The 25,979-nt window shown below is 39.6% G+C and overlaps 1 protein-coding gene across 17 annotated transcripts in view; it reads left to right on the forward strand.

The window, feature by feature from the left end:
* The window catches only part of LOC113918675 (LIM domain containing preferred translocation partner in lipoma), a 667,221-nt gene that overhangs the window by 489,153 nt on the left and 152,089 nt on the right, over positions 1–25,979 (forward strand). For all 17 annotated transcript variants that reach the window (XM_027587354.2, XM_027587341.2, XM_027587344.2 and 14 more), the window contains one exon: positions 10,070–10,196. In XM_027587354.2, coding sequence (XP_027443155.1) covers positions 10,070–10,196 — 127 coding nt within the window. The remainder of the gene's footprint in view (positions 1–10,069; positions 10,197–25,979) is intronic.

A 25,979-nucleotide genomic window follows, 5' to 3' on the forward strand; every position in this document is an offset into this window, starting at 1 on the left:
ACAGCAGTTTACCTCAGCCATGGAAAGTGATGTGCCAAGCGTCATATTTGCATATTAAAACCGAAAAACTGATTTGCATGTTATTTCAGTGTCTTGTGTCACGTTCAGGCATCTGTCAAGCCCACTAGATAGAAACAGCTTGTACAGTAGGAAAGTGTTTCTGTGCATATCAGGACTGAAAATCTAGGTGCTTTTATTTTTTTCAACAAATTGTCCCCACCTTAGATTCTCCATTCCCTTCTGGCTTCGTATGTGAAATACTAAAGAAAAGACAGAAATCCCATGTTTTGTAAAGTCTACTTATTATTTTCTAAGGGTCATCCATGTTTACTATATTCAATGTAGATAATTTAAAAATTATTAGGAAAAAGTTTAAATTACTCATAATCTCACCAGCCAAGCATGAGCTATTTTGGTATATTTTCCCTCTGGTATCTGCTTTTTTTATACCTACCACATAGACACATGTGGGCACTCTCACGTATATGTTTTTATACATCTGTAATTATTAGGTGTACTGTTTTAATATACTGAGAATGGCAAGAACTGTGATACCGTGATAATGGCAAGAATTATGAGACAGTCCAGTTAATGATAAGGAATTGCTAAAACTCCATTTTGAACACAGTGGATTAGAACCACGGTCAAGGAAGGAGTCCTAATGGGAGGCACACTATGGTGTCTGATACAGCTTTATGAGAATGTAGCTTCTGGTTGAGGAGGACTTTTCGGTGGGAGAGTGTGTTGGGGTAGGATGTTTCTTCCCACTGTTGGAGAAACTAGTTCTTTCCATTGTTCAGGAAACCATATGAAGATGAAAGGTTTTCTCAGAAGTCATGGCCAGGCACTAACTAGTGGGGCACAGCGAAGACCCAAGACCTGGTTTAGTTTGAAAACAACCTTGAAAGACAGTTCCTTCCCAAAAAACTTTCATAGCTTGTGTCTCATTGAGGTGAAACCTTCCAATGGAAATAATGTCTTGTAATTGTCTTGCCTTTGTTACAGCTAATCCCTTAGACATAACATACAGAAGGCCTGATTAATGGGGGGGAAAACATGTGGGTTTTAGCTATAGTATTGTAGAAATAGGTTCTTTTATCCTTGGGTAGAAACAGTGTATGTAAGAGGTGAGTGAAATGAGAGAGATCTTACCACCCCACAGAGGCAACTCCCTTTCTCCCTTAAGGAGGGCTGCCTGGGAGCACTGATGTGGGAGCTGTGGTGTCGGTTGGCAAGAGATCTTTGAACTCACTTCTCCCTGACGCTGAGACTCTGGGTTTCCTGCCTCTTACCGTTCCTACTTCTTACCTACCAGGTGGGACAGCATCTGTAGTGGTGCCTTTTCTGCCTGAAATTCATCACCGCAGGAAAGCATGAGGGAGGCTACCTTGTTCCAAAGAGCCAGACATGAGAGCCCTGCTGTACAATTTATCTTTTGGTGCCAAAAGCTAGAATGTGGGGCGGTTGACCATTTGGAGAGCCAGCAAGGTGTGTTGTCCACCAAATGTTGTATATTTCAAGGTGTTTAGTTAAAAGAACTCAGAATGATTCCATCTCTTGCTGAAACAGTTAGGGTGAATTCAGATATACTCCGCTGAAGTGCTCTATCAGCAAATACAGAGCTCAAGAGAGTCTTACTCGGCAGACATCCCACTTCCAAGAAGAAAATCATCTTTGTTAGTGGTTTGTAAGCTGTCCCTCCTGGTAATTAGAACTGCCACTTATGTGATGTTTAATATTTTACAAAGGTTCCTCATATGAATTAGATATTATTAACTTCCAGTTGCTGGATGAGAAAATCCATAATAGAGAAACAAACACCAGGGAACTGAAACGGTGCCCCAGACATCAGGCCTGGGAACCAGCATGCTCCACGCCCAGGCACTCTGGGGCTACCTGACTGAGAGTGGTGAGCGTGGAGAGGAGCCACCTTGCTCTCTGCTCAGCCTACATCACCATCGCTCCCTGTGCGCAAACAGCACACGACCCCTTAGCGGACACCAAGTAAATCCCCCCGATTCCCGCTGCAGTGACGTCTACTATACTGTAATTCAGAATCATCCAGCCTTGGCTGTGACTGCTAATTTGGCTGAAGAAAGGTGATTTAGAGGCATCGATGCAAGGCCCAGGAAAGAGAATATGAGAAAGGGGTTGTAAGAAAATCAGGCTTTTGAATGTTGAAAACTAACTGGAATGGGCTTCAAAGCTAGAATCAACTTTTTCAAGTCAACATTTCTGGGTCTTCTTTGTGGCCTTACCATTCATTCTCCAAGAAAATGGAACTTAAGAATAGGAGAACTAAGAGCACGCTTTTCTGCTCCTCTGCAGCTGTGAGGAGTATCCATTTGTGGGTTTCTAGTTGTTAAGTGGCAGTTCATCCAGCCCCTTCCTTCCCTGCGGCCCACTGCTTTTAACCCGAAGCAGAGTGGGTATGCAGCAGATTTTCTGCCCTTGGCCTGAAAGGGTGCTCCTTCCATTAAAAGTGAGACTTTGAGAGTAGAGTATGATAATTCAGTGAGAGTCAGAAAGGAGAAGCAGCCTCAGGAAATTGCAAACTGCAAACTTGACATAGTTAAATAGAAGGGGAAAAAAAGGAAGGAAAATATCAGAAATATATTTTTTTCTGGCAGGCTTTCAGCTCCAAAATGGGGCTAATTCTACCTTTTGAAAGAAGATAATTTCAATGTTTCTTTTTTCAAGAACACATAATTGAAGTTATTTTCCCTCTGAGAGAAGGAACCTCTTGTACATCATTACAAATGGACAAGAAAAGTGAGCAGCTCTGGTCCCCGAGTGATAGAGTATTCATTATCATGTAATCTCTCTGAACATCTTGGCTGTCTTTTCCCGGTGTTTATCTGCTGGGGTGGTGCTTTTCTGGTAAGGTTCAGATTTGTACTAAGTTCAACTTATCTAGCACTTTGTAACTAGGCAAAGGGTGGCGGGTAAGGACTCGCAGGAGAAAAATGACCCACTGTGAGGTCAGAATCAGAGTTACTCAAGAGGCTGACCTGATGACAGAGGGTGGGTTGCCATTTTGTAAAATGGATCCTTAACACATATATTTAAATAGTTAAATTGGTGGTGATAGAGATTCAAGGTGGTAGGTGTTCTCCTTGGGGTCTTCGCTGTTTGCACCCCTGGTGCAGGCTGTTTGCTGTGCTTCCTTTTTTATTTAGGAGGGCTGGGGAAATTCTTGCTCCACCCAAGGAGGGGTGGTGGTTGGATAGGGTGTTGAACCTTTGTTCTTGATTTTCATGCACCACATGTAGTGAAAGTTCAGTAGGCTGAAGAAACCCTGTGACCTGCCAGCCGCTTACTCAGATTCAGAATGCTGAATGAAGTTCTAGGTTGTTTCAGGGGATGCTGACAAGTAGTTTAAATCCTCCTGTAAATGGAAATCTCTTTAATGATGATGTTTCCACTTACTCAGTGTGTGTCTGTTTTTATAGACTACAAAGTACCCAAAAATAGGAATTATCTGTGATTTCCCTATAAATATCTGTAATGATATGTGCCCTGCATATTACGGGCACAAAAATAAGCTAGGGTAGAATCAAAGGACTCTTTGAACACATCATTTTGCACAGAATGCTACTAAGGCTTGGGGAATAGAAATGATTTGATCAAAATTACTGGACCACTTAAAGGCAGAACACGGATTAGAGAAATAAATAGGTCCCTCTATGCTTATGGGTTCCTATGTAAGAATATATAAAACCCTTCCAATACCGTCAAGTGATACATAAATATGACGATATCCTTATTTGTGTTCTTCTTAACCTGGCAGTTCCCTTGCTCACAGAGGACTCTGTCCATACTTACTTTGTTTGCAGAAACAGTCCTGATTTTTGTACAGTCCCACCCATAACTTTTACTCGGGACCTAGATCCAGATTTGGCTACAGTATTCATAATAAGCCTTCCCCGGAATATTATAAGCTGGGCTGCTAGCAAGAAAAGAACCGTGACAGAGAGGAACCAGTTGCAGATGCTTGGACATTTTCCATTTTCTGACACTTTTGTGTCAAGAAAAAAAAAAAAAAGTGTTTTTTGGGGGAAAAAATTTTTTACTATAAAAAAGGGGACATAAAGGAAAATATAAAGGGAAGGAATATAAACCACTCTCCCATCATTTTCGGCCATTAACCTTTGAGTATATTTCTTCCCCGTCTCCCTTGAAGAGCAATTTGAGAAAGACCAGCCTGGGCAGTGGATAGCTGTCCACAGAGTATGGCTCCTCCTTTCTTGTGCCTCCCATGGCCACATCTAACTGCAAGAGAGAGTGGAGTCCAGCTGTGTGCCCAGAAAGAGGAGGAAATCGATTTTGGAGAGCAGTTAGCAGTCTCTGCCTCACTTAGTAACTATCGGAGTCCTTAAGCATATTAGCCATTAAATTGCTCACAAGTACCGTGCTGTCTGGTTGCATTTTTTAAGGTGTCATTAGACTTGGTGTTCGAAGATGTTGCCAATATGTATATTTCAATAACGTGACTTTGACAGAGTGAACACCCGGTTTTTAAATCTCCTGATGATTCTGTGTTACCGACCGCAGTCTTGACATTGACCACAGGTCATTTCTTTAGCCTCATCTAGCTCTGTTCCTCCCCTCTTTCTTAACTTCTTTTTTTTTTCTAATATGCATGTTCTTTTATACATGCTATTCTTAGAATGCCTTGTCTTCTCTCTCTCTTTCTTTCATTTGTTGAAATCCAACTTATCCTTCAAGATCAAACTAAGAGGTAATACCTTTCGCAATAGCCTTCTCCCATCTCAGATCACTGAATTCATCCCTGTGTTTTAGTATTTACACTTTATTGTGCTTTTCTATTTTCACGTCTCTTTCTTCCTAAACTGTGAGTTGTCAGGGTGGGGGAATCAGGAATAATTTGAGTTTAAAATGATAGTGCCCGGCTCTTGGCAATTTCTTGGGAAAGGCACGTTTAAGAGAATTTTGAAGCAGTCTTCTGAAATCCATTTCTCAGTAACTCATCTCTAGGCCATACAGTGCGTTTTGCCCCTTCTAGGAGTTTCAGGCATTTCAAAGAACATACCTATTAGTGATTAATATTGATACTTAGAAGAATGTCTTTTTCTTAGCAAAGGCTTGAGGCTTTGTTTATATTTGCTTTGCAGGACTTTCGTTTCACTGTTTAGCAGTAGACCTCCACTCCGAAAAAAATCCAAGTCACTACAGAAGAATGGAGTAGAAGGGCGTGTAGATGCCCCGGGCACTGAGAGCCAGCCACCACTGTGTCACTGGGACATGCCCAACTCAGCACAGTGGTGGCAGTCAGGACTCCACCACTGATTTTCAGGGCTGGTCCTAGACGCCCTGAAGGCTGCTCACTTTCCCTCTCCGGGCCTCACCTTGCTCATCCTAAAGGAGGATTACTGATTACACGGGGCTGTTGCATAAACATTTGGATTATGGGGGTGTGAAAACAGGCACCCTGCAAAGCATCACAGAAATGCAAGGAATTATTATGATGCCACAGTAGCTATACTGCTGATCCTGTGCACATCTCTGTGTTTGAAGAAATAGAAAACAAAAAAAAAGTAACAAATCCCTTCCCGGCCCCACCCCACAAATTTTCAATCATGTTCTATTACCCAGACACAATACTGGAAGCTGTTTGTTTAAAAGATACATTGGACAGTTGCCTGCCTTTTCTTAGGACGTGTAGAGTCCCTAACACTCCTGAGAAAGAGAAATGAAGAGGGGTCTCTTCACCCCAGGGAGAAAAGCCCTAAAGTACTTAAAGGACTTGAACCTCAAAGAAAGGCCTGGGCTGCATCTTCCTTCATGTGAGAGACATGCAGACACTGAGGACCCTGTGTTTTTAGCAATATGTTTTCCATGGATGTTCAGTTTTGTGCACTGTTTGGGGGCAGAGACCAGGGGGCGTTCTATGGCCAAATAACGTTCACAGACTCTGGAAGAGATGTTCTCTTGGGGGTCCTTCCTCATAAGAAAAGCCAGGAATCCAAGGCTAGCATTTATATGGGATTAGAATGTAAAAGAAAAGGAAAACACCTTTCCAAATACGTTATTTCAGAAACCGTATCGCAAGCAAATAGGAAGTATTTGGAGAATAAGAGGAATGATATATTTGTCTTAAAATCTGTGAAGTCCTGACAGGGTAAATAAATACTTTGAAAGAAGGACCTCTACTTGTAATGCAAGTGCTTAGGGTAGAATCTAAATTGCTGGCAGAGGACGCCCCTGGCTGGCCTTCTTGCTGCCTTACTTGATGTTAAAAGGGAAGCAGATGCAGGAGGCCCAGACCGTGATAAGCCGTGACCACTCCCCGAGGGTCTGCCCTAACACTGGGACCAGGAATGATCAGAGTTTCCTTAATAGTTGTTGATTTAAATTAAAACAGCCAATGTCATTACTACTACAGGTAATATTTCATACATGTCTCCACTTTCTCCATGGGAAGCAGTGTTTGGTCGGAAAAATGCATGGCATTTGGAGTTAGATGACAGCCTATTTGGGGCTTAGGTTCTCTTCTTATTGCAAGCCTAGAAAACAAGATGTAGGCCATTTTTCCATCCTTGTCTTCAGTTCTGTCACGTGAACTGGGATTATCCCCTCCCTCAGAGGTGGGTTGGGCATCCAAAGAGAGTCCCTTTGTTACCATGGTTTGAGAAAGCAGTTAAGCTCTCTACAGCATGAGATGCAAGCTCTCTGATTTTTTTTAAATATTTATTTATTTATTTATTTATTTCAGAGAGGGAACGAGAGCATCACACGGGGAGAGGCAGAGGGAATGGGAGAGAGAGAACCTCAAGCAGACTTCCTGCTGAGCATGGAGCCCAACTCAGGGCTTGATCTCAAAACCCTGAGATCATGATCTGAGCTGAAATTGAGAGTCAAACGTGTAACATACTGAGCCACCCAGGTGCCCCGCAATTTAATTTTAATCCTCACAGAGACTGTGAGGTGGTGTTGACAAGCCCATTTTACAGAAGGAAATCTGAAGTGACAAAGAGTTCCCAAGGTCCTCTAAGGTCCAAGGTCCATCCAGCCATTGCCAGAGTTAAACTCTGTCTCCAACTCTCGTGCCACTGCCACACAGTATGTCCCTTCACTCTCTGGCCACAAATGTTTTAGGATAAGCTTCGCCCCTCGCCACCTCATCCCAGGCTCATAGCTCTCCCACCCTCCCTCCACTCCAGAGAGACCTTTCTAATCTGACGAGCTCCCCTCCCTGCTGAAAATCCCCACTGAGGTTTCTGTTGCCTGGACGTTCCTACCTGAGGGTCTTTAGATATGTTCCCTGTAGCCTGTGAGCTTCCTGAAATTGTAAGTAAAGTTGGTGTGTCTTTTTATGAATGCCAGTCTCTGCCAAAAGGGAGTTGAGTGCATCCGATTTCCAGAGTTGCCTGTGGTCTCACACAGGGCCTAGAGCCCCTGGCCCCTAGAAAAGACTGAAGTGCCCAGGATGGCGTGGCAGTTGTGAGCTGGCCCTTCCTTTCTCTCACCTCTTCAGTTTTAAACACAGAACCACTTGCATTTTTCCCCACTCACACCCAACTGTGTCCCACCTTCAGCCTTTGGCTCCTCTGAGAGCTCGCCCTTGACCTGGGTTAGCCCATTCCAGGGCTTTGCTAGTCTCCAGCCTATCTTTATCACTTGAATTCATTGCATTTGAAAAGTTGTATTTCATGGATTGCAGAAGTCGAATTACATACTGTAAAAGAAACACAAACTTAGAAATTAAAAGGCCCCCAGGATTCCAAACCCAGAGATGATCCCCTTTAACACAGGAGTATATGTCCTTTCAGACTCTTTTCCCTACCTATATAGAGAACAAGTAGATAAATAAATTTTTATCAAGTAGATAAATAATTTATTTAATAAATTAGATAAATAATTTATTTAATAAATTGATAAAATAATTTATCAAGTAGATAAATAAACTGTACTTACTTTTCAAAAATGGGGCCGTCATTTAGATTTCCCATCCTATCACTGGATCTGTTCCTTTGATAAGCATGGCTACACCATCTTTTTTCATACTTATACAGATAGATTTATAATGTTCTCTTAAAACCTGTTCACATTCCATTGTATGCATCTGTCATTGTCCATTTAAGTGACCTCTTACCCATGGACAGATAGTTACACTGTTACTTTTGGTTCCTTCTTTTTCCACATATAGTTCCTGTGACTGGCCTTGGTCGTATAATTTTATGATTATTTCTGCAAAATTTTCCTAGAAGTGGATAACATCTGTGCCATTGAATATTTAATATTACTAGCAAATCACTCATCCAATGTTCAAATGTTATTTGCACCTTAGGGGAGGCCTTCCATTGAACATTTAATGTTTGTTGAATAAATGAGTCTAGGATGGGCCCCTGTGCTGGGTTTATCATAACTAGCTCTGCACTGATCTTTTTGGGTGTCAGATTTCCTTATCTCACAATGAATAAGAGATTTCGGCATGCAGCTCTATTTTTTGTCTTTGTCACGCTAGCCACATGTCATAGTTTGCTCACTGCTGTCCATTCTCCAATCCAAACTGCCCAACAATGAAATAAAATCCCAGGGTAAGACTAATAACCAACACAAAAAGTTCTTGACCTTTTTTGGCCTTCTGTATGTCTATGTTCCAACTTTCTATCCATTTTTTAAAATCCTAAAAAATTGGAAAATAACTACAGAGAAAGTCCAAAGTAGGTGCCAATTAACAACTTCACATATGTGTAGAAGGCATTTTATGCCTCAGACATCACACAAATAATTAATATGCATCTTGGAGTGGTTGAAATAAATGTTGGTAGTAAGGATAAAACATTTGTACAGGGATTTATACTTTACAGGATTTTCACATCCAAGAACACATTTGCTATAGTGAGGATAACAGGTGAATGAATATGCAGCTTCAGGTTTTGTTGAACTGATTCTTGTAAACTGTTCATGAAAGGAGAGTCTCTTGATCAACAACTTAAGAATACATAAGCATCAAGGGAAGAACATTCTCACAATCTCAGCTCTCCCCATCAGCTATTGTGGATGTCATTTTTAACTTTTTGTAAGTTTTTCTCTGTTACAAGCACTTTGAATAAAGATACTGGGGTGTGATATTGGAAATGGGCAAAGCTATAATATAGGCAAAGGGAAATACAATAATAAGTTCCCTTTTATTTACATAGTGCAAAGCTATTTTACATCTGGCATCTGGCCTTCCTTCTTTCTCTACATACTTCAGATTCTTGGTTGAACATCTCAAGTAATCTTTCCCCTGACACTCGCTTCCCTGACATTGCTATAATTCTGGCTCACCCACCTATTTAAACACCAATCCCGTATCAATACTATTGATGTACCTTCCCCATTTGGTATGTGGCTGTTTGTAGTCCTACGGGGAGAAGCTACTCAACCTCCTTAACTGGAACACAGGGTCATTCACTTTCTGCACCCCTGTGCCCCGTAAGACCCACCTCATCTCCTACCTCAAGTTTTATACATAGTGCAGAAATATTCAACTGTCAGGAGCCCCTGTGCCACGTGGCCTTTTCCTCACCTGAATGTGAAAAACTTCCACCTGTAAGTTTCCTGCCCTTCAGCTGAGTAAGTCCTAGTCTGGACCTGCCTCTCCTCTGGAATTCTTCCTTTTAGGCTACAGGAGAGGTCCCTTTATGTACCCTGGTTGTGCACTTTCTATAGTTGCTTTATCTTTAATTATTGAAGGACCTGAATCTCTCACTTGACCATAAACTCCTCAAGTCGGGGGGGGGGGGAATCTACATATCTTGTTTTTATAAATATACAGCTGGTACATAGTGACTGCTTAGTAATTGTTGAATGGAATGAATCCCTACTGTTGTAAACATGGATTTCTAAAGCCCAATAGATGACTCATCTCGATAAGACAAGTGGATCCTGTAAGATGGTGTGTCTCAGGTCAGACCCTGAAGAACTGATAAAACTGATTGTAAACCCCAGATCTCTTAATAGCCATGTCCAGTACTTTTTTGCCTACAATGCAAATACTATGTGATTGTCTTGATTGTCTAGACTGTACTTAAAGAACTATGTGTCTTCTGCCTTTCAGGGTGGACAAACAGGTTCCATGGGGCCTCCAGCTGTCCCCAGCTCATTCCGCCCTGAAGATGAGCTCGAACACCTGACCAAGAAGATGCTGTATGATATGGAAAATCCACCTGCTGATGAATACTTTGGTGAGTGGGGGCTAGAGCTGGTTTCTGAAGTAAATGCCTTCTGTTTTTCTTAATTATTAATTAAGAGTATTATCAGCTCCACTGGTAAAGGATTTGAAGCTGGGTGCATTGGAGTTGGTGTGCATCTGCACACTACGGAGCGTTCTGGAAATCGGTTTGTGAGACCGCCGTCATTGTGCTATCTGTTTAGCTCATACTAAAAGTGCAAGGGTACTGTGCAGTTTCTTGAGATACAAATGTGATTTTAAAACAAATTTCTGACAACTTAAAAGCTTCTCCTTAGGCAGAAATAGGGTTTCTGTATGTGTTCAGGTTCCTCACTGGTCTAAATATTTATATACAAAATGTGGAAGTGAATAGGGTCTAAATTCTGCACTCTCAGTTATTCCCCTATGCGAGTTTGGGAAAAGATGTTCCTGTTGTATTTTTTTCAACATTCTCTCCTCCAAATCTGTGAATAATTATGAATGGTTATTCCATCCAGTCCATGAGGGTAATGTGAATTTATGAACTATATGTCAACTATGAGGTGTTACGGATACATAACCTGTCCTCAGGGAGGTTGTAATTACTCAGAAGAAATAAGAAAAAACACATAAATAATTACTAATCTTGGTAGAAAGCTGTAAGAGGCATAAGAGAGGCTTATGTGAGATATTATAAAATTTAAAAGCTCTGTTCATCAGGAGCATCAGGAAGGCTTCATAAAGAAACTGGTGGCACCTGAACCTGGGCCTTTTAAATCAGCGCCTCCCAAATTTTCTGTGATAAAAACTATTTCCTCCTCAATCTGTTGGGAGGCCAAAATTTGTGTATAGAGCACAATTAAAATTAATTACTAAGAAAATGAAATAAAGAGAATACAAAATGGAAGGCCAAGTTTCACCATTATGAGATTTAACAGGAATAAATTACCCTATTGAAGTGTTACCTTCTTTCCTAAATACTCCCTCTCTGTTTTTGTACTCTGTCTCATTGCAGGGTGATAGACATTTCTTAGATCCCCATCCCTGGACCCCAGTTTGAGTAGCGTCACTTTAAGGACGTGTAGAGAAAGGAGATTGTATTTGGGGGGGGAGGGAGGAGGAGCAAAGACACAGAGGTGGAAACACTGCACAGAGCTTTCCCTTCTTCAAATATTTAGTGTTTTCATGTCTTCCCCTTGCTCCCTGTTTGGGGATGTGTAATAACAGGTGAACTGAAGGCACTGGTCCAAAGCCACAGCGTAGATGGAATGGGATAGGATATGAAAAACATGGCATTGATTTGTATATGGGTATACGTCAACAGTGGGAAAAAGGAATTCTGGTTCTGGTTCTTTCTGTGCCTTTGACTGGCTAAGAATTAGTGAAATGTTCCCCATCTGCTTGAGCCCCATTTCCCACCTTGGTAAATCCAAAGTGTAGAGCAAATGTTTTCTAGAATTTCTTTCAACACTAGTAAGTTCCCATAGAAATAGCATTAGTCCCAACCGAATACAACAAAGCTAAAAGCTAAACACAAATTGATAGGACAAATGCATGGAGAATATTTTTTAAAAGTCTCTGGCTGTATTAAGATATACTAAAGGTGTATCATGCTCTTGTTATTGATGTGGGAGAAAGGTTTATATTGGAATCTTAGGTAAACTTTTTAAAAGATCATGTTAAAAGCAAAAAATAAGGTTACTGTACTAAAGTATATTAAAAATAAAAAGCAAACTAATATAACAAGAATACATACCTCAAATATCATAGCAACTAAATACATAGCAATAAAGAAAATTGAACATAGATAGTAATTGTGTTAATGAATATGTGTCAAGCCTTCTGGGAAACATATAAATTAAATATTATCTTTGCCTTCAAGAACTATCTCAGTTGCTTACGCTCTCTCAATCTTTGTTTTTGTTTTGCTTTATCTGTAGTATGGAAATAATCTTTAACTCACACTGTTATTTTGAGTATTGGGTAAAATACTTATAGAAAGCACTTAGCAGAGTTGTTGGCATATAGAATATCCTCAAAGATCAGAGTTATCCCATGCTTTATTTAAGAAAATAAGATATGCCTATTAAAAATCCATTAATAATACCTGATTTAAATTTAAGTTCCTCACGAAAATAGAAAATAAGTCACCATTGGTAAATAACCATTGCCAAATAAGGATTATGAACCATGAGGGAGAATGTGGAATTAATGTTTATTGAGTACTTATAATATGGCATCACTATTTTATTTACTTTATAGGAATTAACTCATTTCATCCTTAGAGAAAATATAAAACCCTGTAAATGCTATTATTATTTCCATATTAAGAAATTGAAGCACTGAAGTGTTAAGTAATGTGCCCAACATCAACAGCTAATAAATTACATTGATTAGAAAAAAAAAATTACATTGATTAGAATCCAGACTCCACTCTATATTTTTTTCTTCTAAAATTTTTTCCCCAGCTTTATTGAGATATACAGAAATCAAATGCACATAATCAGTGTCCATAACTTGGTGGGTTTGGACATGTGTATACATTTGTGTTTCTGTCACCACAATCCCGGTAATAAACATATCCATCACCTGCAAAAGTTTAGGCTGGATAATTAGGAGAGGTTTTATGGAGGAGATCAGCTTTGGATACACAGAAAATAGAAGAAGAATATTCTCTTCTGAGTATATAGAATGAATAAAATGAATTGAGGCCAGGATTATTTAAGGAAAATATACTTTAGGTGGAAAATATCTACCAAGTGCCTATAATGTGCAAACCACTCTGCTAAGTGATCCATATGGCTATAGGCAGACATGGATCTTACCTTTAAAAAGGTGCCTATAGTCTAATAGAGAATATATACAGAGGAATAGTGTTTAATCCTCGCACAAGCCTGAGAGTAACAAGTGACTTAGTCGAGGTTCAGCCACAGTTCTTTGAGAATTCAGAAATAGGAGAATAGACATCCCCAGGCAGGAATGGAAACATGTTTATGGAATGGTTAGCCTTTGAGTTAAGTCTTTAAAGGCATGCTAATAGAGATTTGGAAGAGGGGTGATAGTAGAGAAATGTTGTCATTTCTGAGGAGGGAAATTTTAACATGATACAGAATAAAATCGTTAAAGTGAATCATCAATGTGGGAAGGAACAAATGTTGGGAAATAAGGTTGGAGAAGAAGGCAGGAGTCCTGATTGGATTCTGGATTTGAAAAAAAAAAAACGTATTAAATATTTGGGGCAAGGTTAGAGAAATTTGAATATGAGCTATATATTCAATAATAAATCAGTGTTAATTTCTTGAGTATGGTAGTGGCATTGTGGTTCTACAAAACAATATCCTTGCTTGTAGGAGCAACATATTGAAATATTTAGGGTGACGTGTCTGCAACTTAACTTTGAAACAGTCTGGATAGATGATAGATCAATCAGTAGAAATACACATATAGATAGAGATACAAATATAGTTATTGTGGGGAGGGCAGAATCACTTTAGATTAAAACAGCTAGAGATGCCATTACTATACAACTACCCAGGACACGCTTCTTCCCCCAAAATGTGTTGAAGCCTCACCAATGAATTATTTTAAGACTCCTTTCTTGGGTGGGAGAAGTAGAGAGAGTTACATTCCTGTGCCTTCTAAACCTGAATATTTTAATGATTACAGTGCATCTTTGACATTTCCCTCTCTTGGGTATGTTTCCTTGTTTCCTACTGGACACATACCTTTTCCACTGCTGATGAGATGGTAGTCATTAGGGTGGTGATGATAGGAGCTGATATTTATCGAAAGCTCTATTCAGTCATAGTCTGACTGACAGGTCTGGTGATGATGTCTTCATTTTTTAGGTGAGGAAACAGAGTCAGAGAGGCTAAATGACTTGTTCAAGGTTACGTAGCTAATACGTTTCAGCGTTTGGACTCACTCTTCTCATCTCAAGTCCATGCCGATCCGTTACCATTATAGAAAGGCATATGTTGTTCCTGCAGCTTGTCAATAGTTGGCCATCCTGCCTCATGTCATCCTTTCCCTCCTGATGTCATGATCTTCAAGTGAGAGACCATCTGTGTCCAGGGCTGTAAGTTGTGTAGCTGGAACGTCAGTGTCACTGGCGATATATTTTCACTGGGTATAACACCTGAATTAACTGATGTGGCACTAAGCATGGGCTTTTTGCCATGGTTCAGATACATACTTTATCACAGCACACCCAATACCTTCCTGTCAGCCGTGTTAGCTGACTAGCCCTTCTGTTGACCTTGAGAGAAGGCAAATTGCTGATAACTACAGCACTTCTTGTTTTCTTAGGTCAGTCCTTGATAAATATTACAAGCAGGAACCTTCAACCGAGTCTCAGCTTTTTTTTTTTTTTTTTTAATGGTTTCTTCTAAAAAGGTTCTAGTTTTAGTGTTTCCATGCTCTCCCTCTTCTGTCTTCATCATAATTGGGGATTGTTGCATTACAGTATTAGGTAAATACTGCCACAAGGAATGAAACCCATCATGCAGCAGGTGGGTAAGTCAATATCCTTTAAAGGAAAGACAAAATTCCCTCGTGCTCTGAACATTTTCCATCTATTTAGGCTTATGTAGTTGGGCTATAGAAGATTCCTAAGTATTTTTTCCATGGGCCGTGGGGTCCTTGAGTGGGCCTCAAAACACTACAAAACACTTGTAGGGAGAAGAAAGGAAACATACAAGAAAATTGGAGGTAGAAAATTTTCATCTGATTCAATAACCAGGCAGTGGGCCTTTGGCCCAAATCATTTGCAGCAAGGCTTCCATCTTAGAGCAACCTGTCTCCCTGGGCAACTAGAAAAGTATGTTTATACTAAAGAGATTCTCAGTTCCAGGGATAGATGTATAGAAAGAACAGGAGGTGATGAACTATGAATTATTTTAAGTTCGGGTAAACTGCAGAACTTAAAATGAGAGGGAGGATTTTAAAATTAGCTATTAAGATGAATGGGGAGAAAGGTATCATTGCCAGAGTATTAGGGAGCTTATAGGGCTAGTTGTCATGATTGGAGCTTATATTTTTCAGACAGTTATGAGGGGGGAAATGTAATGGAAAGTTGAGTTTGTCTCTAGATATTTTTGCCATGTCTTTTGAATTTATCCAAGAGTTTTCCATGTTGGTTGACACTCCCAGAGCCCCTAAGTTTTGTGCTTTCATTCATTTTGAAAGACAAAATATGTTTGTGTAAGAGAGGTTGTACATCTATCCCTATATCCATGGCATAGTTCTCCCCCAAAATAACGGTGTTCTTGTTGTGCAGACCCTAAGACCCAAGACAGTACTATTAGAATATAGTATCTCTGAAAATGAGAACTGTAATATATCTGAGGATGGAATGAAAATATCTACCAGCTTATTTTTAAGCACAAAGCTGTAATTATCTTGGCATTGCTTACATAGTGTTGTCTTATTCCTTCTTTAAAAAAAAAAAAAACTGAAGAGTGTGAGTCTCAAAATTGTTTAGGGAGCTATTTGAAGAATCCCTATGCCTTCAGAGCAGCACTAGGTAAATTCTCTTCACAGAACTTGGCATTTGTCTAAGAATTTTGTTGTTGTTGTTTCTCTCTGAGTATTGTTATTGAGGTATATTGGGAAATTTTGCATAAAGCCAGAAGTTTGTCCTGGGGGAACTAAGACAGTGGGACAGAAGTGGAACATAAGATGCAGTGAGGGCCTGGCATGTGGTAAGCCTCACGAGAAGAAAGGCGTGGGTGGGCATGTGCTGTAATTACTTTATTAATAAAACTAACTCACCATGCTTGGTGCTGTGTATCTTCTCGGTTGAGAGCAGCCTGGAGGTCCAGTGAATGTCCATGAGTAGAAAGAGTGCCCCAGTCAGTGAGGATTGGTAGTCCATTTGTCTTCGCTACTAGTAAGACTGGTTGATAAGTGAGCATGTGTGGGCGACTTGGACGATGCTGCTTAGGAAGCTACAGACCACTCTTTGAGGTACGGTTGAAGGTGTGGAGGAAAGAAACCTGGAGCCCGGGTGCTGCTGGAAGACTGCCGTGTGGAAAAGCATTAAACTTGGGGTCCATGCCTCCAAAGTTAGCAACAAATCAAGGCAAGTGCTGGGAAGCCAGCAAATTCGCGTTCAGTGTAATGAATTAACATTTTGAGCAGACAGAGACAAGTTCTTGGAAGAGTCTAGGCCTAAGCCCCATAACCGTTCCCTTCTGGGGAAGTGGTGGTAGGTATTCAAGCTTTCCATGGGCAATGAGATTGGATTTGGAAAGTACTGTCCTGCCCTGGGCGTCTAAACTGGCCTGGGAATCAGCCTCTTGCATCCAGTTTCTTGTTCTACCCCCAGATTGTCGTTACTGTTACGTGATTACAATTGACATCTGTATAACGTTTTGTAAAGCGCTTTCCTGCTTGTTCTGTCGTTTGAGCTAGACAGCAGCCCTTCAAAACACAGTATTTTTTTCCCCATTTGGCACATGAAGACACACGGGATCTGAGTAATGAAGGGACTCCCCACTCTCCGGGGCCACCACCCATCCCTACAAGTCAGAGATCCCAGAGGCATAGCTCCCGAAGCACAGCATTGCAGTGAGGCCCAGGCCTACTACTCCAGATCCTGTTGTCTTTCTCTCCCAGCACACTCTTCCCGCCGTGTTGCTAGAGAGTCATAAACTGGGAGGTAGATCAGTGAACATAACTCTGTACTTTAGCTTTTTCATCAGTACAAGGAACAGTGTGTCTCGTTTGAAAAGTGCTGAGGGGGTCTCAACTGAGAGACTTTCCCAAGTGCTCCTGTCAATTACAAACTGGGAAATGACTCCGGGTGGGCAGTTGTCTTTAGTACGGATGGAACCTGAGGCCTTAAACATCCTATTTTCTCAGGGAAAAAAAAAAATGACCTAATTAATTAAAAACCCCAAAAACCACAATGGAAGAAAAATTAGAAAATGAGTGGCTTAGAGAAAAAGTTATATTGATTTGGGAAAAAATGGATTTCTCAGTTTTGTTTCTCTCCCCCTCTTTGTTTAAGGTATCTGTGGGTCGTGGGAATAGAATGTTTTCTAGTTAATGAGACATATTAGATATATTTCCTTTTGTGGTAGTGATTTCTGGTAAGATGTTTGCTTGGGGCAATATATGTTTATAGCACTAAATAAATAATCCTAAGCATTTATGTGTTTCATCTTAGCACACGTTAATTTTTAATTAATTTGGCTATATAGTGTGATTTTAAGCATTGATTTGGGAACCTGGACTTACAGTGTCATAAAGAAGAATTTAATCTTAGAAACTATCTAGAACAATGTTTCATTTTCCAGAAAACTGAAGTCCAAATGACTCATTCAAGGTCATACAGCTGGAAGTGTTTTAAACTCTAGGGCCAAAAGTTCCTTTCTGAATAAAGAAGAGAAATTAGTCTCTGCTAGTGCGAAGAGAGATGGCAGGGCTATTCAGAAAGGTGAGGAAGTGGGTTTGCCTGGCATTTTTGTGAACCCATTCAAACTTAAGTGAAATATACATTGCCCTTAAAAATGATAAAATAAAATCAATGACTTGTTAGGACCTATGTGCATATAATGTCCTGAGCTCCCTGATTTTTAAATACAAAATTACTGAAGAGATTCCCAGTATCTTTTTTTTCATTTCCATCAAATTTCTTATTTGTAATATTTCGTGTCTATTTTCCCCACTAGAATGAAAGTCCGATTGAAGGCAGTAGTTTATTTCATTCACTGCTGTGATCCCATCTTCACTTCGAGAACCAAGGCCTGACTGATAGGAGATGTTTAATATTTGTTTCATTAATTAATGAACATATAAATGAAAATTGTGAGTAGACATTACAAATTCCCTGTGGCAGGTCATGGTATAAAGTAAACTACAGAGGGAAAATACTTCATTTGTTTAATAGACATTTATTTAGCACCTTATGGAATCATAAAAGGTTAGAGCTGGAGAGAATCAGAGACTAAGGAAAATCCCCTCAGTGTTAAGAGATGATGAAACGAATAAGTTTTCTAAGTTGCAAACTAGATAGCGATAGAGCCGTGGATTATAATTCAGACTGCCTCATTCCTTTTTTTTTTTTTTTAATCACTTAAAGGTACTGGAGAATGTGTAGAGTAAGATACGTTTGCTACATTCATTGAACTTCAGTGAAAATTAAATTGACACCTTGAACTTGATCTCTTTTGCATGCGTTTTCTATTAAAACTAAGGATTGAAATTGGTCAGTTGATGGGTTACATAGTTGAGATGTTCAAAGTTCCCTCATTTCCCACTGTGGAGTTTATAGTCTTTGGTTCCCAGGCCAATCTCTTAACTCCTCAATTTTCTGCTATTCTAATCTTAATTGAGTCAGATGAGCAGGGCATCACATTGAAAGAAATATCCTTAACCCATGTTTATGTGTGTTTTCCATAGCAACCAGCTGTGAAAGGTCATTCACTTCCACTAGACCCCTTCCAGGCTGTGAACCACCACCCAGATGGCTGTTTCATAGATCTTTATATCAACAGCAGACACCCACTCATTCAGTTACATTGAGATCATCATTCCCTTCATCAGAGAATGAAATGTAGAAAAGAGATTCCGAATTCATAATGAAACTTTTTTTTTTTTTTTTTTTTTTTTTTGCCTAATAACTGAAAGCAGACTTGGCATTCTGGGAGAGAATGAGCTGGCAGGAGCACACGTTGTGTGACCAAAAAAAAAAGTTCCAATTCATAGGTTGTTTATGTTTGTGTGCTGAACTATGTTGCTGGAATTGAGACCCGAACCTGCAAGTGCTAATTATGCGTTTTCTGATCTTCAACACGCAAATACAGATAACTGTGAACTCTACTCCCTTTACCCCCCCATACCATCCTCCTTCCCCCTCACCTGCTCTTTCCCCACAGCTTTCTCTAAAACACACAGATAATCCTCTCCTTCCAGACTTTGAAGTGACATTAGATTTGTCAGAAGGGCTAATTAATTGTCAGCAAAGCCATTGTTTGAACATCTGTGGAGTTCTATTTGGTGGGCATCTATTGTACTTTTAATTGAATGTATTCACTCATCTACAAATATTTACTGAGTGCCTACTGTACACCAATCATTGTAGTGTACACTATGGGAAATAATAGAATGTAACGTAATGGCCAAGAAGATAAAGCACTGTTAAATCCTATAGCACCAAGGGCTTTGATGGTGAACCAATTTTATGACTGGCAAAGGAAAATACGTTGTTTCTCATCCAGGTTCAGGGGCTTTTCCCACTATTACCCGCCCCGACCTGGGCCAGATTAAATGTCATAGGAGTTCATGTGAAGAGAGACCTATTGCTGGGGAGTAGACTGGTTGGCAACATACTATCTGTGGCTAGAATTCTCAGCAAATACAGTTGAATCCTTTTAAAGAAAAGCAAACAAAATATCCAAGGCCAATAAACTGGGAAGACCCAGAAGCAGGTCCAAATTAATGACCGTATTCCAATTCTCTTCCTAACTGACTCCAATGTCAGTCATGTTGTATTAAATTCTTCCAGATTTGTTACAGCACTACACAGCTCTAAGCTCAGACCTCAGTTGGTTCTCTAACCATCAAACCTTCAATCTGTCCGAATCCTGGACTCAACTCCACTCCTATCTGTTAAGTGAGCATCATGTGTTAAATTTCAATGAGAAGACAGAAACACTGTGCAGGAGTGACTTGTTGAAGGAGGCTAAGAAGATGCAGTAGGCTCGAGGTACTAGAAAATGGGTACTAGCCTCCACTGCCTCTCTTTCTCTCCTATTTAGCCTTAGGATCATGGCAAAGTTAGAGAGACACATAGAAATCATATAGCTTCAGAGCCTCCCATTCTGTGATAATTGGAGGCACCTTCATAATTTTTACCATATACATAAACTATCTGTACTATTATTTGCCTAATATTTCTATTTAAATTAATTAACTTTTTAGCCTACTTTATCTTCATCCATATCAATAATACCACAATTTGATTTTACGGTTTTGAAATATGTGCTGCTTTTTCTCCTTAAAACACATTAAATTAAATACCATATTCAAATTTTAAAATGTGCATCCATGAACCCTGTAATGTTCAAAGTATTGAGAAATGTGGATGTAATTCAACAGGAAGACAAACTGGTGGAACACCATGATGATGTAATTGCCTCAAGGTCACTCACTGAGTTGACTTTTACAAAATAAACCTTTTTTTGCACCTAGAGTCATTATGTTATCACAAGAGGCAGGGTAGTGGTGTAAAGAGCCAGAAATCAAGCATTCAGGGGCCAGAATCTGGGCCTGACACTATCCTGCTGACTTGCTGTGACATCTTAGTCCAGCCCCTTTTCCAGGGGCTTCATCTTTTGTATTAGGAGATCGAACTACATGATTTATAGGGATCCTTCAGCCCCTTAATTTTTTTTTTCTTGCTTCCAATACTTTTCATATATTGCCCTCTGATACATCATTAAAACATAGGTGGATAGGAAAACAGCTGTCCTTTATAAAATTACAACATTGCTTGCTTCAGAGTTTCATAGAAGAATTGGAAAATAAGCTCAAGAATTATATTTCCCGGACCATTTTATATCTGCTCAGTACTGTTCCTCATTTCCTAAGGTTGACGAGAAGGTTCACTGAATTTACAGTAGCTTTAACTGTAAGTTAATAAAAATAAAATAGGATTACAGAACATAAGGAATACTCTTTACTGAGGTGGATACTCTAGCATCACTGTTTAAGGATTTTCTTGAGTCTGTAATGTTGTTCACTAATGTTACTTGGCCTACGTAAGTGAGATTAATATTGGTAACCATCAGTGTGACAGTGGTCTTCAGCATAGATAATACAGCACTGTCATCAAAATGAAGAGTTCATCTTTTGTTACATGGCACCAGGAAATAAGGACCGGACTTTGAGTCAGGAAATCTGAGTATAAGTTCTGTATCTTATCCGTATGACACTGTGGACATTTGACATTTCTGGTGTGCTTTGGAACATATTGGTACACATTCTCTAAAAACCTTATTTGGCAGTTTTGAGATTAGAGTTATAGAAACCAATTTATCCAAGGACAGGTTAAGAGATGGAACCAAATTCTTTATCTAGGTTTTCTCTATTAAATAAGGTTCAGCAATTTTATTTAACCTCTTAACTTTGCTGAGTTTCACTTATTTCACCGATTAAAGAAGATCCTTATTCCTATTTTATATACCTATAGTGAGGATTAAGTAAAATCAATAGATGTGAAAATGCATTCTAAACCATAACAGATCAAAAATTTAAGAGCTGTTAGTATTGTTTCCCAGTGCAGTATCTGGCTTGATTTATGCCATTTATGATTAGTGTGTGATAATCAAGCTCTCTGAATTTTTAATGTTAGTATTTGTCTCTCTTTGAATTAGCACGTTGTGTTTTCTTATGGTGTTCTCTTGTTATTGGAATATCATCAGAGGATACAGAAAATGTTTTTCAGTTGTGTGTGAGAAAGCAACACACAAAGACATACCACAGTGTCCTCATTTGCTGAGCAAACTACTCTTGCTTTTTAATGTGGAATGCAGAAGAACTAATTGAAAAGAGACAAAAATGAATTTTGACTCAGATTGTGCAGGATGAATCATAACCCACTTTCTCATCTGAGATGTGAAGAAAAAAGAATTAAAGAAAACTAACCACCACACAGCTTTACTGTCAATGTCAGCATAATCAATACAGGGTGTTTTTTAGCAGAACAAAGAATGCGTTACTACCAGGCTGAGAATTGCAGGTAGTAGAAAACCAAGTTAATTTTTCTTTGTCTGTAGTCTGCTTGAAATTGCCTTTCTTTTTCTGCCTTGGTTAAAATATTGTAATCAAGAGAGTTTGGGACCTATCAGCAATTTTTGCCCAAACCATTCAGAAATGTAGTGATCTCTCTTGAATAGTTAGGGGCCAATCAGAGACTAGACAAGCATGGACCACATTCTGTCCCACTGGGCTTTTGTCAGGCAGTAGGGACCAGGAAGACAGCAAAGCAATAGAAACGTGGCCATGGTGGAATTGCTGCTTCCTTGAATTTAACTTACTTGAATTGTTGATGTGAATAATTAAAGAAAAATGAAGATTTTGTCCTGCTGGAGTCCAGGATCCAAATATATAATTTACTTTGCTTACAAATGTAGCTTTTTAAAAAAATTTAAAGGGTTTTGTACAGAGAGGCACTATAGACTATCCTAGGACATGGTCTTCGATTCCTAAGTCAGAATTAATTTCTTTCTAATTCTCATTAACATTATATTTTATTCATAACTTTGTGGCCTTTATTTCTCATGTATATGTATATATATACACATATATGTTATGTATGCTATGTAATATATATACATATATATATATATATATATATATATATATATATATATATATAACTCATATGTTTATATGAGTCTGTGTCTCCTACTTTACCTTAAGATCACTGAGAGGAGAGGCCATATCTTCCTTATGTTGCTCTTCCCAAGGAGCAAAATGAGGAGGTGGAGCTAATAAATCCTTAACTCTTTCTGTGCCACGCCATCAAGACTTTGACTTGCAATGAAGATTCTCTAGGCTGACTTGATCCCAAATATTCCTACTAATGCTTCTGTTGAAAAGAGAGCGAGCACATATTGATCACTTACTATATACTACAAGTTTTGCATGCATTACTTGTATTTGTTGACTATAACCCTATGATGTGGATACTGTTCTTTAACAGATGAGGAAATTGAAGCAAAGGGAAGTTAAATAATTGTCCAAGAGTCTGGTAATTATTGGAGTTGCAGTTTGAACCTAGAGCCCAGTTCTGAACCCCCAGATACACTGTGCCTGTGACTAGTTTGCAGAAGGTCTGGTAGAAGATTGGGCCCACAGAGTCCGTGCTTATCATGTGGATTTTCTGACGAATTCCATTTTATGTCTCCTTCTGCTTCTCTCAGGGGATTTTTCAGTATGATACAATTTCCTCTGATTGAAAGGTCTCACCACTGATGAGGCAGGGGGTGGAAATCCAGGTGCACCACCACTCTGTTTGCACCACACCAGATGTCTGCAGGGACACTGTCTTGGCTCTCCCATAAGAGTAATAGTGCCCAGCTGTGCCACTTAGTCCACATGATGTAAAACAAGTGCCAAATGTAATGCTGTTTATGATAGCAGTACATAGATCTACAGCTCCATTCCTCTGTTCTCGCTTGAATTCGAAACCTGGTTCTTGTGATTTTAGCAATACCTACATCCACAAACCCCCTTCTCCCAACACTTCATCCCAATCCAGTGCTGCCTTCATTCACACGTGGGAATAGTTACTTATAATTTTTATCAATCTATCTGCACTGATATCTTCTAGTCCAGTGAGCCTTAGGAAAAGGCCAAGTCCGGGTCTCACTGCCAAAGTGGAAATGAGAGAGAGCAGGGAGAAGGGAACTCATCTTGAAAATAAGGTCACCCTATCGATATATCATCAGTCAGAAGAGTTCAATGCAATAGCAAGCAATTGGCTCGCTCAGTCGGAAGTTGATGCTATTTTAGGCCATCAGCAGGAGTGTCAATGTATCTGTGAATTTTGGCATTTTATTTCATTAAGGTGGTTCAGGAAGCCAGACACTGATTAACTGATTCTTCGACTTAGTTCCCACTCCTAATTTTGGATGTGTGGTGTCTTCAGGCAGCTGTTGTGACACCCTGATTCTAAAGAAAACTTTCTGTGCTTCTAAAGCAACCTTGGGAACAATCTACCCCACATCCTGCTCTCCTGGAATCTCCCATGCTCTACATATCTGGTCACAGGTGGTGTGGAGATACTGTTGCTTCCAGTCCTCTGGCAGATCAAGGAAATACAGCTCAGGTGTGTGCATCCAGCTTCCATCCAAAATTTGTCTGTACTAGCAGCATTCTCACGGACACATTAAGCTCAAGGTGGATTTTCATTTGAAGATCATGTAAGAAGATACCTATGGAAGCAATGCCTTCAGCATTGCAGTTACTTTCGAAATCAAGAGATTCCCTAGACAGGCCACGAGATTTGTTTAGGTAAGACTAGGAAAATTCTAAACTTTTTGTTGTTGCTAAGGGTTTGGGATCTGAGTTCATTTATAAACCTGCTTTAACTGAGAAAGATGAAGATTTCTAGATAGGAAATGCATGATACTTGTTTATTCCTTCATTCCTTCATAGTTATTGAAGGCCTGCTATGTGCCAAGCCCTGTGCTAGGCATTTCCATTCAACATTAGTCTACAAAATGGACGCTGATATGTTTACAAATAACTCAGGGACAGTATGGTAAGTGTGTTACTGGAGTTAGATGAAAAGTGCTACGAAAGGAAAGAAGTTAGAATGGCTCACTGTGATTGGAAAAGTGAGAATGGTTTTCTAACAGGTGATGTTATGTTCTCACAGGGGCTGAATGTGAGTGGAATTTTCCAAGCAAACCATGACTTTAAGGACATTTCAGACAAACAATCCAATGGGTACAGAGAGATCAGAAAATTGCAAAAAAAAAAAAAAAAAGAAAACCCACAATATGACGAGAGACTTGGAAATTGGAGGGGAAATGAGACCAAAGAATGACCAGTGGTCACATCAAAATGTCTTTTTCTTTCCTACTGTCTGTCCTGAAGGCCCTGAGAATCTCTGAAGGATTTGAACAAGGGGATGACACAACCTGATATACACTGATTAAAAAACACTCTGGGTACTACCAGAGGGACGGGTGTTGAACAGGAGAGGGTTCGGTGAGTGGAGGTCGGTCTGGGTGTCATTTGCATTAGTCTGCAGGGAATGATAGGAGCCTGAACCAAGGCTCCGTGTTGTGACAATTCAGGGGAGAGAGAGAGGGATAAATTAAGGCTCGTTCTTGGGATTCTGTCTTAATTTGAGGATGATATAATTATTAAGTGAGGTGAGGAAACAGAAGTTCAGTAGTGATGTGCCATTGATTCCTTGAGGTGGTACTTATTGGGAAGCAATTGAATTCCATTCATCAATGGGTATAGAGCACCTCTTGTGTACAGGCACTGCTGGAGACATTGGCACAACATGAGTGATTCAGTTAAACAACAAAGCCTGTGTTATGGGGCTTTCATTCGAGTAAGGAAAGAGAACACATAAATAAGTCAAATCTATGGCATGTCAGCTGGTGGTATATCCTATAGGGAAAATTAAGCAGGAGAAGGGGGCTAGTAAGTGCTACAACAGTGGTGCAGATGGAAAAAAACACAGTAAATAATGTGACAAATATAATCATGAAGTTCCTATTGTTGGTGAAATCTGGTCTGCCTAATTTTGTTTTCTTGCCATTTGTGTTTGTTTTATAAATTATTATTTCTCCTAAACAGCAACTAGCAACATAAACATTTACAAACACATAGATGTATACACAATGCTTTGTGTTGCCAACATATCACATGCCAGGAAAAATAAAAGAAGACAGCAGCTAAAAAAAAAAAATAAGTATCCAAAACAGTTTTTTAAAAAGGGGGAGAAAAATGGAGATTCCCTCCGACACTAATCCTTGTCGTTCAAATCGCTGGATAGTATGAATTAGAAAGTCACAGACAGGAGAGAGAGTCAATATTTGAACCAGTATAATAATTCTGATATTCTTGATGGTGGAGGACTTCAGATGTAACCCAATCCCTTACTTTAGGCAGAGAAACCTTGGCTCCAGCTAGGAAGTAGCTTATGGAAGGACACCCAAGTAGGTCTAGATGTCAGCTTCCCTGCCAGCCCATCTAGGAATCCTACCATTACCCACCATAGCAGAGAGATCCCAACTTGTGGTCTGAGATCTGACTTCCTGGGTTTGAACTTCTACTTTGCCAC

This window comes from Zalophus californianus, chromosome 1 (assembly GCF_009762305.2).
Source record: "Zalophus californianus isolate mZalCal1 chromosome 1, mZalCal1.pri.v2, whole genome shotgun sequence".
Classification (NCBI taxonomy): domain Eukaryota; kingdom Metazoa; phylum Chordata; class Mammalia; order Carnivora; family Otariidae; genus Zalophus; species Zalophus californianus.